Source organism: Zymoseptoria tritici, chromosome 13 (assembly GCF_000219625.1).
Source record: "Zymoseptoria tritici IPO323 chromosome 13, whole genome shotgun sequence".
In the NCBI taxonomy this organism is placed as follows: domain Eukaryota; kingdom Fungi; phylum Ascomycota; class Dothideomycetes; order Mycosphaerellales; family Mycosphaerellaceae; genus Zymoseptoria; species Zymoseptoria tritici.
The window spans coordinates 244,624-258,576 of record NC_018206.1 but is presented as its reverse complement, the minus strand read 5'-3'; the positions used below and the strand labels follow the sequence as shown (position 1 = coordinate 258,576).

Here is a 13,953-nt window from a genome sequence, read left to right as displayed (position 1 = left end):
CATTGTCTGCGACCTCGATTACTATGCCGGCGCTGTTCATGACTATCAAGCCGCGGAGGAGGAGCTCACTGATGATGATTGGGATGAGGAAATGAAGCAGGGCGACTGGCCTCTGCCAACAGATCATGAGAGCGAAGAGTCCGGTCAGATCAAGATTGTGCGCGATGCATCGAAGAGGAGCAAGCTCTCAAAGAATGGCACGATCAAGCGGAACCCCTCGAGAAGATCCAACAAAGACGAGAAAGACTCCAATCTGGTCTCTTGGGAGGGCCCCGACGATCCCGAAAATCCCAAGAACTGGACCAGCAAGCGGAGATGGCTGGCCACCGTCACGGTCTCGTTATTCACCTTCATATCTCCAGTATCCAGCACCATGATCGCTCCTGCCTTGCAAAAGGTCGCAGACGATCTCGGTACGAAGACACGGCTCGAGGCTGAGCTAGCCATGTCAGTCTTCATTCTTGGTTTCGCCATTGGACCTCTGCTTCTCGGACCCCTGTCGGAGCTCTTCGGTCGAAGAACAGTACTTCAGCTCAGCAACGTCTTCTTCTTCATCTTCAACCTGGCTGGAGGCTTCTCCAACACAAGTGGACAGATGATTGCATTTCGCTTTCTCTCCGGTCTGGGCGGCAGTGCACCTCTCGGCATTGGAGGCGGTGTGCTCGCAGATCTGTGGTCTCCCACCGAAAGAGGACGTGCCATGGCGCTGTACTCTCTCATGCCACTCTTGGGTCCAGCGGTCGGTCCCATCGCTGGCGGCTACATCGCTCAATACTCAACATGGCGCTGGGTCTTCTGGTCGACCTCGATCGGTGCCGTCTTCGTCGGATGTCTTGGCTTCTTCTTCCTCAAAGAGACATACGCCGCTGAAATCCTCACCAGAAAGAAGAAGCGTCTGATCCTCCTCACTGGCAACACCGATCTGCACACCGAATTCGACAACCCTTCCCGAAGCTTCGCCGCCCACATTGGTACTGCCTTCAAACGGCCCTTCATCCTGCTTTTCACCCAGCCCATCGTCCAAGTCCTAGCGCTCTACATCGGCTACGTGTACGGCACGCTATACCTCGTCCTCGCCAGTTTCCCGCGCGTCTGGGCCGATCTCTACAACCAACCTCTCGGCAGATCAGGTCTCAATTACATCTCCCTCGGTCTGGGCTTCTTCATCGGCACACAAATCGCCGCCAAATTCGCCGACCGCATTTACAAGTCGCTCAAAGCCAAACACCACGACAAAGGTCGCTCCGAGTTCCGCGTACCGCTCATGTTCCCTGGCGCCATTATGGTGCCAGTCGGTCTTTTCATTTACGGCTGGTCGGCCGAGAAGCGCACGCACTGGATCGTGCCCAATATCGGGACCATGATCTTCGCCGCGGGAAATCAGCTGGTCTTTCAGAATTGTCAAACGTACCTCGTGGACGCATACACTCGTTATGCTGCATCTGCGATCGCTGCGACGGCCGTATTCAGGAGTTTGGGCGGCTTCGCATTTCCTCTATTCGCGCCGTACATGTACTCTGCGCTCGGCTATGGTTGGGGAAACACCACCCTCGCGTTCATTGGTATTGCGGTCGGCTTTCCGGCGCCTTTCATTTTGTGGTACTATGGGGAGGCTTTGAGGAAGAAGAGCACGTTCGCGGCTGGCTGAACAGATTGAGGATTACAGGCTGCGCAGCAGAGAGTTGATTCAGGGGACCGTTCAAACAGTGCCAACAACTAGTAGCTCATGCTCAGATTAGCTGCAAACATGCTTTTCACGTTCACTGACACTTTCCATATCTGCTTGACCGCGGAGGACATGAATGGAGGAATATGTGTTCTAGAGCAAGGAAAATCGAGCAGGATGCGTGCCTGGATTTATTTTCGGTTGAACCGTCCTTGTCCTTATGGCGACTCCGGCGACAGTATACAAGTGGAACGGACGAATGGAGAAATTTCAAATTACTACGTGCTGGTGCATGTCCAATCGTCCCTGTTCAACCAACATCTGACATATCTCTTTCACAAGCATTCTTACGGAGGATCAATGCAGTAGATGTTCACTTCTAGGCTATTCATTATTCCACGTTCTTTGACGGAGTTGCGGCAGAGCACGCCGGACGGAGCTACTCCTGCGCCGTTCGATATCGTGCCATGCCACCGCCTGAAACAATGACCAACAGACAGTATTGGAGTCTTCTGCCAAGCTCTCCATATCTAGCGCTGTCTCCGCATACCTGCCTGCAAGCCAGCCAGAAGAAAGTCTTGGCGTTCAAATTCATTCACCACGCACCTTCCTAACTTGCCAAAAAGTGCCCAAATGGCAAAACAACAACACCACAACGTCCCAACATGTCGTATACCATTGCAATGCGTCCGAATGCGGCAAAAAGACTGGGTCGGTCCGGGGATTGAACTCGGGACCTCTCGCAGATTACTCAGGGTGAACCCTAAGCGAGAATCATACCACTAGACCAACCTATTGAATGTTAGAATGGCTTGGGAATGTTGGGATCTGGTTTGTTGCAACTTACCGACCCATTGTGTGGCGACGACGATCTTGCATAGTATATCATCCTCAAAATATTTGTCGAGCTCGACAAATGCCCGATCAGCTGTCTTGAGTGACCAAGACATCTGATAGTGTTGCAACTGTAGTCTGCATCGGCTTGCAAAGTGATTCAACTCACGCTGATCGAGTCGGCTACGAGATGCTGCGAGTCCTGCAGCAATCTGTCGATACGCAGCTCGCCTGATGCGTGCTCCAGCCTTCGCTCTGTGAGCATCGAGAACGTCGTCGGCCATCTGGAGAGCCCAAAGTGGCTTGAGCGGACTCATAGATAGGCTTTTGATAGCATCGTCGCTGCCGCGGACTCAGTACAAGTTTGGACGTTCTGGTCATTGTCGACAAAGCGTGCCGCTGAGGTGCGGTCGAAAATTGCATTGAGGTCAAGCGAGATCAGACTGTGTTCGCTTCGTTTCAGATGGCTTGAACGGATTGTAATGCTGATGGTTTGACTGATGATAAATTGTACTGAATGTATTCTGGCGACGGATGTTGTTGGGTGACGAATGGTTGACTGGACTAGCACTGCGTCAAAATCTTGTCAGCTGTCCAGTATTCATGCAGAGACTGGCAACGTTGCAAGTACAACCGAGAACAGATCGACGGCAACCGTCCGAATCAACAACGCTCCTCAAGACCACTTGATCACCGGCTTTGTGACCTTGCCCTGATGCAGATCATGCAACGCCGACTCCATATCCTTGTAGTCGTACACTCGACACAACTTCTCCACCGGAAAATGCCCTTCCTTCTGCATCTTACACAACTGCGGGATAAAGACCGGTGGATTTGAGTCTCCCTCTCGGCAACCCTTGTATATGCGACTGCCCAGCAGGAACACCAACGGATCGATTGTAATCTTGGCGCCAGCTGGAGCCACGCCTACTGTGGCCGCGGTACCACGCATGGAAAGTATGTTGAGCATGTTCTCAATCACAGCAGGTACTCCTGTGCAATCAACTGTATAGTCTGCTCCCTTGCCGCCGGTAAGTTCCTTGATTTGTGCGACAATGTCATCCACGTTGCGGGAGTTGATGGCCTGAGTGGCGCCGACTTCAAGCGCGAAAGGCATTTTGTGGTCGAAAATGTCGACGGCGATGATCTGCTGGACCTGCATATATTTGGCGGCCATGATGGCGGTAAGGCCAACAGTTCCGAGGCCGAAAATGACGATAGAGGACTCTGGCTCCGGTTTGAGGATGTTCATGACCGTGCCGGCGCCTGATCAGGTGTGTCAGTCGAGACAGATGGACGGAAACAAGCGGAGCGCCAACCAGTCTGATAACCACAGCCCATTGCTGCGAGGAACGGCACATCCTCAGGCGGAATTCCGGCGGGTAATTTCACAATCGACGTCTCATCGACGAAGCTCATCTTTGCAAAGCTGGACTGTCCGAAGAAGTGAAATCGTACGCTGGTGTCGCTGCCCTTCAACTTGGCCGCCGTGGAGCCGTCGCGCCGCACCCCGAAGAGGTGCAGTCGGGATCCCTCGATGCAGTCCGCGGGATGACCAGCTTTGCAAAACTTGCACTCTTCGCAGTAGTTGATAGACAAGAGAACCGTGTCACCGATGGTGATATCTTTATTCTTGACTTTTCTGCCGATAGCGCGGACGGTACCAGCGCCTTCATGGCCGAAGATGGCGGGATATGGACAGACTTTGATCTCGCCTTGTTGAAAGACGAGATCCGTATGGCAAATGCCCGAGTATTGTATGTCGACGAGGACTTCGTTGTCGCGGAGCTCGTCGAGGACAACGGTCTCGAGCTTGAATGGCTGTTTGGCGTCGTGGACGACATAGGCGAGCGTTTCGATGTTCTTGGTCTGCACTTCGGACATGTCGATGATTGCAAGGAGATGGTGGTAGGTGAGAGGAATTGCTGGACAGTGATGGTTGATGAAGGAGAAGACTTGCCGTGCAGTATTTCATCCTCAATGAGCTGACTATCGAGGGAATACTCCTCACTGTTGTCCGAGGTAGAGCTTCCTCGACCCTTTTGCCGACCTCCTGATGTGTGCGGACTCCATACACAACCGTGTGCGTTGCTTTCACCGCAAAGATTGGCGTGAGCAGCTCGATCCACGTACTCACTTCTGGTTTGTCGATATCGAGGTGACTGCACATTGCCGGTCAAAGTGCTGTGCAATGTCCACGGCGGACGATAGAGTCGTGCAGGAGTTCCTCGCGTACTGTCTTCCGGGCGCTGGGCTTGTGTTCGCAGTCCGACGGAGAAGAGACAGAGAGAGCGTCGATCTTAGCCACGGCTGCGGCGTGCGCCAGGGGAGAAGGGAGGCGCTTGATGAGTGCGCAATTGTCAGGCGAAAATTGAGATCGTGAAGTTGTTGTGGATCATTAGACTGACCATTAGTGAAGTGCACGTGACTAGTGCCAAGGCATTCACACACACAGATAGCTGAAGTAAGAATCTCACACTTAAGATTCTCTCTGCATAACAATATATACCTGCCAATTAGAGGTCTTCTTCTACTTAGCTTAAGCCTAATTACAACAGGTTATAAGCCCGGCGTAACTACTACACACTTAAGGAAGAATTGTCTGTTCTAAGCGTAGCTACTAGAACCTTACTGTACACTGTTCAGACAGTTGACTAGCGAGCCGAGAAAGAGCTAGTTACAATAACAGCCGTAATGCAGGCTAATAAGTTTAAGACTACGAAGGAGAATAAAGTCCTAAGAAAGGGAAGCAACTTCTTAGACTGGTTAAGGATGCTTAAAGCAGCCCTTATAGACAAGGAGGTATTAGGCTATGTCTTTTATAATATTCCCTAGTACCCTGCCTAACTAAAGCTAAGAATTAAAGTTAGATATCCCTCTCTACTAACTAAGGAGAGTACTGCTTTATCCTCCTAGGCTCTAACTCCTTCCTAAAAAGAAGGAGGGGACACTCTAGTAACAGAACCTATTCTGACTAGTAGACTAAGACTAACTCCTCTCTAAGTCTAGCATAAGCATAACCTAATTACATACAGGATTGTTAGCAAAAGGATTAACTAATCCCTAAGGCCTAACTTTGGGGATACAGAGAAGACAGCTAAGGAACTATATAATACTGTTGCAGCTACCTACAGGCCTGTTATAACTATAAACATTTATAACAGCCTAAGGATTCTTAGAATTAGTAACATTAAGATCTAAGGAACAAACACTTAGAAGTACTGTAAGGACTTCTAGAAGTAGCATTACAAGTATATCTCTATAATAGAATAATACTCTAGGTCTAAGAGCATTCTAGTCTTAAAGCTTACCTTTAGTAATAAGCAGATTAGGCTGTTCTTTATCTAGGGCCTCTACTATCTAGAGTACCTAAGAAGCTAGAGACAATCCTATTATATTAAGAACATAACTCTTAAAGAGCTAATTACCTTATTAATTAAGGAACCTCCTCTATAGACATAGAGGACAGCAGGAGGATTTAGGGGTACTGCAGTAGATAATAATTAGTATACTAAGTGTACCTATTATATCTACACAAATGCAGATTGCTTTAAGAAGCACCCTAACAAGGCCCTAAAGTCCTAGGTACACAGAGGAAAAGGAGGATCTAACAAGGACAAGAAGAAGTCCTAAGACAAGAGCAAGAGACATAATAAGAAGGGAGGAAAGGGTACTATAGCAATTAAGCCTATCTCCTCTTCTAATGTAGGCTTAGGCTCTAATTCAGACAGCTTATTTATAGGAGCAGCAATTGCTGCCGCTAGAATACAAAGGAGTAACACTATTGTCTAGGATTCTAGTATATTATACTACTTCTTTAATAACAAGTCCTAGTTCTTAGACCTTAAACCCCTAGAAACCCTAATTAGGTTCTCTTAAGCTATTAGACAAAGCACAGTTATACACTTAGGAAGTATGAGGATTATAATAAAGTACAAGGGGAATAAGTTAAACATTACCTTACAAGATGTGTTATACTCTCCTAACTCTAATTACAACCTTATCTTAGCAGAGACTCTCTGGCTAAAGTATAAGGTCTACCTAGATAGGCTATCTTTATGCATTCTAAGGAATAACAAGAAGATAGGCAAGGTTTAGTCTACTTATAATGTTCTAATCCTCTAGAATGCAACTGTCTCTCTCCCTAAGGGGAGTACTAAAGTTGCTTCTACAACTAACAGGAATATGTCCTATCTAGCCTTTGCTATACCTAAGGCTAACATAACAAGATAGCACCAGAGACTAGGCTATATAAGGAACAAGATTCTTAATGCAACAAAGGCTTAAGTCTAAGGACTTAAGCAGATTAACACATCTACACTTAAGCACTATAAGCTATGTAAGCTTGCAAGGTTACAGAGAGTAGTGTTAAGAACTCTAAGACTAATACCTTAATCCTTATTAGATAAGGTCTATATTAACATTATAGGACTAATCTTTCTACTAGACATCTTTAGATGTAAGTACATCCTAATAATTACTAATGCAAAGTTAAGAAGAAGATAGGCTATCTTCTGCAAGCTTAAATTACAAGCTGCACAAATTATTAAGAAATGGACTACCAAGACATTTAACTAGTATAAAAAGATAGTTAAGATCTAGTTCTTAGATAGAGGAGGAGAGTTTAACAATAATAATCTAATTACATTTGTAGAGAATAAGGGACTAAGATGGGATTTCTTAGCTCCCTATACTCCTAAGCAGAATAGAATTGCAGAATTATCTAACAAGGTTATCCTTAATAAGGCAAGAGCAATAATAATTAACTCTAGCCTACCTCTCCCTCTCTAGAGTTTTGTAGTTGCATATGCAATCTTCCTTACTAACAGGCTAGTATGCCTATTAACTAACAAGATTCCTCTTTAGGAATTTAATTAAGATCTTAATGCTAGAACTCTATATATTAATCTAACAAAGATTAGGAGATTTAGATGTAGAGCATATCTACATAATCAGGGGAGACCTGATTTATAGAAGTTCTATCCTAGAGCAGAGAAATACTAGAATCTAGGATTCTAGGAGAACACTTTAACTAACTATATAGTTTAGAAGTTTGAACTATCTACCCTTACTAGGTTTTAGCATAAGATTATAACCTCTCCTTATATAACATATAATAAGGATAAGGTATACAGCATAATACCTACTGCCCTAGACTTCTAGGGGGAGAGTTTCCTACAACTAATACAACCTATTGCTATAGAATAGGAAGTCTATACTATTTACACTAAAGATTAAGATTAGGGCTAGGATGCCTAAGGGCAAGATGCCTAACCTCTTACTACTTCTTATCTTTAAGAAGTAGAGAACATATTTAATACTATATAGAGAGAGAGAAACTAAGCCTCCCTTTTAACATCTTAGGGGGAGCAAATATTAGGTTAGGACATACAGTCCTAGGATAACTAACATAAGCAGTCTAAGCCTAATTAGCTAGAGGCTACTAAGTATAAAGAAGCCTCCTAGCTAGCTTAGGGGGAGCATGTTTCTAAGGAAATAGGAAGTCCTAAGGGATTCTAAGGAAGTCCTAAGGGATTCTAGGAGCAGGCTAATACCTTATTAATACAGCTACAACATTAAGCATTAGCAGAGGATTGCCCTAAAAGAGAAGACCTCTAAGATTATGCTATAACTCCCTTCCTAGATATTTATATTATAGGAAAGAGGAAAGCAGGGAGAAGCCCTAAGAGACCTAAGAAATTAGGCAATAAAGCAAGTCCTAAAAGCTTAGGCATATTCAGACTCTTAAGAAGTAGAAGATTAGTTATAAGAAAAGACTATAGCAAGATCTAGAAGATAGGACTTAAAGCAACAAATCCTAATCTGTCTAATCCTAAGATAGTTAAGGAAGCTCTCTCTAGATCTAACTATAAGGAATAGGAGAAAGCTATTATTAAGGAAGCTAAGTTACTTAAGTCTACAGGATGCCTTAAATAGAAACTTATTAGCACCCTCCCTAAGGGGAGAGTCCCTCTTATAGGGAAATAGGTCTTTAAGATTAAGGTGCTCCTAGATAGAACTGTAGAGAAGTATAAGGCTAGATAGACAGCTAGGGGATTTATATAAAGGAAGGGACTTAACTATGTTAATACCTTTGCTCCTACCCTAAGAGCTGCAATAGGGAGAATACTTCTGTCCCTCTTAGTTAACTTTAGCTAGAAGAGGAGATAAGTTAATGTTAAGACTGCATTCCTAAATCCAAACCTAGATAAGTAGATCTTTATTAAGCTACTAGAGGGAGCTTATCTCTTTAAGAAAGATGCCTACAAGTACATTATACATGTTAAGAAAGGACTGTATAGGCTTAAGTAGGCAGCTGCTCTTTAGCACTACGATGCTATAGATACTCTCTAAAAGCTTGGTCTAATAAGAACTGTTAGCGATGCTTGCCTCTTTTAAGGGAAAGGCATCCTTATTCTCCTTTATATAGATAACTTCCAGATCTTTAGATAGTTAGACTATAAGATTAACAAGCTAATTAAGGGATTAGAGCAGAAGTACATAATTAAGGTTGTTAATACTAATGTCTTTCTTAGACTTTACCTAAAGGAAGGGAAAGATAGCTCTATGTCTGTCTCTTAGGAACACTATTCTAGAGACAAACTCTAAGGACATAGTCTTAGCAATGCAAAGAGTGTCAAGTACCCCCTTAACACCCTCCTTAAACCCCTCTAGGATAAGGGAATAAAGGAGGACTATAATCTCTTTAATAAGATTATTAGGGAACTGCAACATCTGTTAAACCATACTAGACTAGATATTAGTTTTGCTGTTAACTACTATGCAAGGTTCCTTTAGAACCTAGGACCTTTGCATATTTAGGCAGCTAAACACATCTAGAGATATGTTGCAGGCATAATTAACAAGTGCCTTATGTATAGGAAAACTAAGGAGCAAATTTAGATTAAAGCATTCTTAGACTCTAACTTTGCTAGTAATCCTAGCATATCTAGGTCTACCTTAGGAATGCTCTTTAAAATTGCAAGAGGCCTAGTTGTCTAGAGATCTTAACTGCAGAAAGAAGTAGTACTATCTAGTACTAAGGCAGAGTACCTCTCTCTTACTAAGGCAACAAGAGAAGTAAATTAGGTAAGGAATCTTATTAATAAGCTCTAGCCCTTTACCTAGGCCAAAAGCATTTCTACTATCCTTATTAAAGTAGACAATTAATTAGCTATTAGCCTTATAGAAAACTATGCTAACTCCAAAAGATTAAGACATGTCTCTCTTAGGAACTATTACTGTAGAGAGCAACATAACAAGGGGAGTATTAAGGTGGAGTTTGTAAGGATAGATATGCAGCTTGTAGACTGTCTAACAAAACTAAAATCCCCAAATACCATCCTCTGATGTAGGCGTCTACCAAAAAGAGCATCTCGTGCGAGCATAAGAGGAACACATCCTAACATAGTCGCACGAAATAAGAGGCTGATATAGGAATTAAACCTGTGACCTTCTGATTTGTGGTTAGAAATTATACTACTAGACTAACTAGCCCTTAATAAGAAGAGGGAAATTGCTCTTAAATTTATGCCTTAGTACCTGCATTCCTACCTAAGAAGGATTCCCTCCCTAGAATTACACTATTTTATTTGTTACAAAACTAAGAAGCACAATACTTAGAACACTTATTTTATTCTTATCTGTACAAAGGAAAGGAGGCAACTACATACCTCTACAAAAGTATCTAAGAAACTATAAGAAAAACACCTAGCTAAAGGAAAACTTTTCTATAAAAACCTAAAAGCATTAGAGCATGTCCTAGAACCTGCAGCCTACCCCCCTAGAACTACTACTAAAAGACTAAGCTAATTCCCCTAGAATCTTAACTTAAAGCCTAGGAGAATATTAGTTTCTATTAGGGAAGAAGGGATTTTAAGGAGAACATACACAGGATGCTGTGCTACTAACTACTGCTTTATCTCTGCCTTATTAGAGCTTAACATTTGGCTAAGAGGAGTCTAGTTATAGTATAACACAAATCCCTAAGGATTAGGAGTTATTAGACTAGGGTAGTTTTCTACTAGGAAGGCCTATTCCCTTAGGTTATACAGCTCCTCTATTACTATATTAATAAGGTCTGTAGTAAGGAGATCCTTATTAAGCTTAGCTATAAACCTATTAAAGCAAGCTACAAAAGAGAAGGGACCCTAAGCCCTAACATTTACTCTGTTATAGTGTCTGTTTATCTCTCCTCTAATAAGTTAATATATAGTCTAATATGCTACAGAACTATCTTTATAGATCTATAGGAGATCTCTACTGCTAACAGCTCTTGCTTTATCGATAACTTGCTAGAAGGTTTTCCTAGGGACAGAGAAAGCTGCTCTTCTTCTAGAAGCTATAGCTAGTAATGTAGATTGTGTTATTAATAGCTGTAAGGGATAGATAATAGATTAGCTAATAAATTAGCTAAATAGATAAGAGGTATAGATTGTAAAGTAGAGGAATGAAAAAGCTGGAAGAAGATGCTTTTTAACAAGCTAAAGCCGAGCATTAGCTACGTAGTAGGTAAATACCTGCTATATTTAGGTAACAGACAGCTCGTAATAATGCAGCTGCTAATAGGGGAGTGTTGTGGATTATTAGACTAACTATTAGTGAAGTGCACGTGACTAGTGCTAAGGTATTTACACACACAGATAGCTAAAGTAAGAATCTTACACTTAAGATTCTCTCTGCATAACAATATATACCTGCTAATTAGAGGTCTTCTTCTACTCAGCTTGAGCCCAATCACAACAGAAGTTGGTCGGGGTTGGCGAGCTGGACAGGCTGGATTAGTAAGCGCAGACGATCCCGTCTCACCTCAGGACTCAATAGACTCTTCACTCTCTTTCCGACGGGTATATCTCTCCCCACTCACGCTCGGTCTCGCAATGGCAAGATAGCCATGATGTTCGCCCTCCGCCAGCCTCTGCCGCTGTCTCACGCCGTTCGCATCGTCACGACGGCACACTCCTCATGGACGAATCGTCTGCTCGCCAGCTGCCGCCTCGGGCGTGTCCTCATCACCAGTACCGCGACTAAGAGATGGACTCCACCGTGGGCAGACTCCGTTCCGAGTTCTCCGATCGGGAAAGCTCCCGGGAGACGAAAGTCGCGACGAACGAAATGGACGACCGAGATGGACCAGGTACTTTTCGCTAGAAGGAGAGAGGGTAAGACCGCGCTACAAATATCCTCCGAGCTTGGACTCTGCAGTGAGTCCGCGATCAGGGACCGTTATAGGACCCTTCGTCGACACGAGGGAAGGAAGACGAGTATCCGTCGTTGGTCGGAGTCCGAGGACATTCACTTGATCAATCGGCGGCAGGAGGGCGCCACACATGCGCAAATTGCCAAACACCTGGGGAGAACGCGTATTGCGGTCACCAATCGGGCTCGTCTCATTGCGCAACGACCTGGCTCTCTCATTACCATTGGACAGAGAACTAACACGTCGAAGCGCGCATGGACGGCAGATGAGCGCGATCTCTTGCTTCGCATGCGAGCCGATGGTAGCTCGTGGACTGAAATTGCAGGCAAGTTGGGGAGAACTCCTATCGCATGCAATCACCAGGGATCAAGATTTAGAGTCTACTTGCCGTCGTCCCGGCGCTGGTCGGCGGACGAAGATGCTTTGCTGGCTCGTTTGCGCTTGGTGGATCGCTTGTCAATGCGAGAGATTTCACCTCATTTTCCGCGACGAAGCCTTGTCGCCCTTTCAATACGCGCATTGAAGATCAGAAGGGAGTCAGTGTCTCCCGGTCCCGAGTCTCATGATCCTGCGGCGCCGCCGGGACGAGATTCTGTCTAATAGCTCACTGTGCCGAATGAGGTCAAGTGAAGTTCCGTCTGTTCGCAACGGGTGTGTGCCAGGCTCCCGGATTCTCGCCGCACGCAGTTCTCAGTCAAGCATGCCGTGAGGGCGAGCTAATCATGGGTATTCTCACGGCAGGATAGTCTGTGCATGCAGCTACCAAGCAGCGCAGCCGTCCGCGGTCTGGTAATTGACTTTGTATGTCTGCCGGCAAAGTCCTGTGCGGAGTGCCCCCAAGCTTGGCCTGAATTCACTTACGCTCGTTACCGCAAGGCCTGGAAGCGGTCACCGCGTCGTTCGATACCGCTCAATGCAGGCAAACAGAGAAGCGAGTGGTAGGATTCAGCTGCGTGATCTACGTCATTTCCAAGGCAGCAGTTGCACATCTCTTCCTCCGAAGCAGTCAATGCTAAACCTCACTGCAACAGGGTCAACTTCTTTGCTTGAAACCGAGCACTTCCACCACTACCTCTTCCTCGCCGCCATGACAGCCTCACCCATCCTTAACCTCCCGGAGGATATCCTCGTCCTCCTTCCGAACTACCTCGACAACATCGAAGACTACACCAACTTCTCCTCCACCTGCCGTGACCTTCGCCGTGTGCTCTCGAATCCGCACCCGAACACTATTCTTCACCTGGCCGCCGCTCAGTCTCGCATTTTCTTCCGGCCATCACCCATCTTTCTGGCTACGGCTACCGCTCGCGAGCTCGGACACTGGGCCCGCCTGTCGCCCGCCAACGAAGCACTTCTCGCCACAGCCTGTCGAAACGGAGCTGAAGGTTTGCTCGATCTGGCTCTCCAACATGTGGGCCTCACACTTCCTCGAATTCGCCAACTCCATGCTCTTCGCTTCTCCGTCATCAACCCCGTCGTCGATTTGATCGACAAATGCGTCGGTGATCAATGGTATGCCACTCCCGATTTCTGGGACGGAGGCGCTTCTGATGCATACACCATCGACTCGGAGCCCGGACACACCTTCTTCCACCTCGCCATGTACGGCGAGCTCTTCGGCCCGGACATCGAGACGCTGTTGAATCGTGACTCTTCGAAGCGCAGATTGTCCGTCGATACGAGGCTAGAGTTTGTCAAATACTGCATCCCGGAGCCTTATACCGGCATGATCACATCCACCACCAGCCCCGGTCTACATCAAATCATCGACCCAAGACGTCGAGTCGAGCTCGTCGGGCCCTATGCGAAAGGTGACAAGGGGTCTCATCCGGACTATCCCAAGCAGAACAACCTCGCTTTGACCTGGACCATTCGCAGTCGTAAGTTCAATGCGCCGCTGAAAGCTTTGCGACACGCCGCTGGATCCGACTTTCAGGCGAATTTCGACGATGGCTGGTGGTACGTGCCTGACGGAGAGTCGGAGGAGGAACAGCAGGAGAGTGGTGAGAAGCGCAACTGGCGGCAAAGAATGTGGGAGAACATGCTGGTATGTCAGGGACTGGATGGTCTGGGCATGCTGCGGGAGGATCTACGTGACGAGTGGGTGGAGACGGTGAGGAGCTGGCGGGAGAGAATTGCCGCGATGGAGAAGGAGCCGGAAGTGGTGATTATTGGAAGGCAGGGAACTATGGAGTACCCATTCTTGCTGGGCGATCTCCGGAGTTGCATGAGTGGCTACGTGCCTGGAACGTGA

General features: G+C 46.0%; 4 protein-coding genes across 4 annotated transcripts; 2 read left to right on the top strand and 2 right to left on the bottom strand.

The window, feature by feature from the left end:
• Positions 1 to 91: 91 nt before the first annotated feature.
• On the top strand, positions 92 to 1,648 carry MYCGRDRAFT_51007 (uncharacterized protein; the record flags this gene model as incomplete). Its single annotated transcript, XM_003847754.1, has 1 exon — positions 92 to 1,648. One exon carries the CDS (start codon positions 92 to 94, stop codon positions 1,646 to 1,648), a length of 1,557 nt encoding a protein of 518 aa, XP_003847802.1.
• A 365-nt stretch (positions 1,649 to 2,013) lies between these two features.
• On the bottom strand, positions 2,014 to 2,784 carry MYCGRDRAFT_97295 (uncharacterized protein; the record flags this gene model as incomplete). The annotated part of the gene is made up of 3 exons (XM_003847485.1): positions 2,014 to 2,143; positions 2,217 to 2,220; positions 2,514 to 2,784. The coding sequence occupies 3 exons, from the start codon at positions 2,782 to 2,784 to the stop codon at positions 2,014 to 2,016; spliced, it is 405 nt and encodes a 134-aa protein (XP_003847533.1).
• A 392-nt stretch (positions 2,785 to 3,176) lies between these two features.
• On the bottom strand, positions 3,177 to 4,384 carry MYCGRDRAFT_77716 (uncharacterized protein; the record flags this gene model as incomplete). The annotated part of the gene is made up of 2 exons (XM_003847484.1): positions 3,177 to 3,766; positions 3,820 to 4,384. 2 exons carry the CDS (start codon positions 4,382 to 4,384, stop codon positions 3,177 to 3,179), a joined length of 1,155 nt encoding a protein of 384 aa, XP_003847532.1.
• Positions 4,385 to 12,786: 8,402 nt separating this feature from the next.
• On the top strand, positions 12,787 to 13,953 carry MYCGRDRAFT_51298 (uncharacterized protein; the record flags this gene model as incomplete). The annotated part of the gene is made up of 2 exons (XM_003847755.1): positions 12,787 to 13,655; positions 13,701 to 13,953. 2 exons carry the CDS (start codon positions 12,787 to 12,789, stop codon positions 13,951 to 13,953), a joined length of 1,122 nt encoding a protein of 373 aa, XP_003847803.1.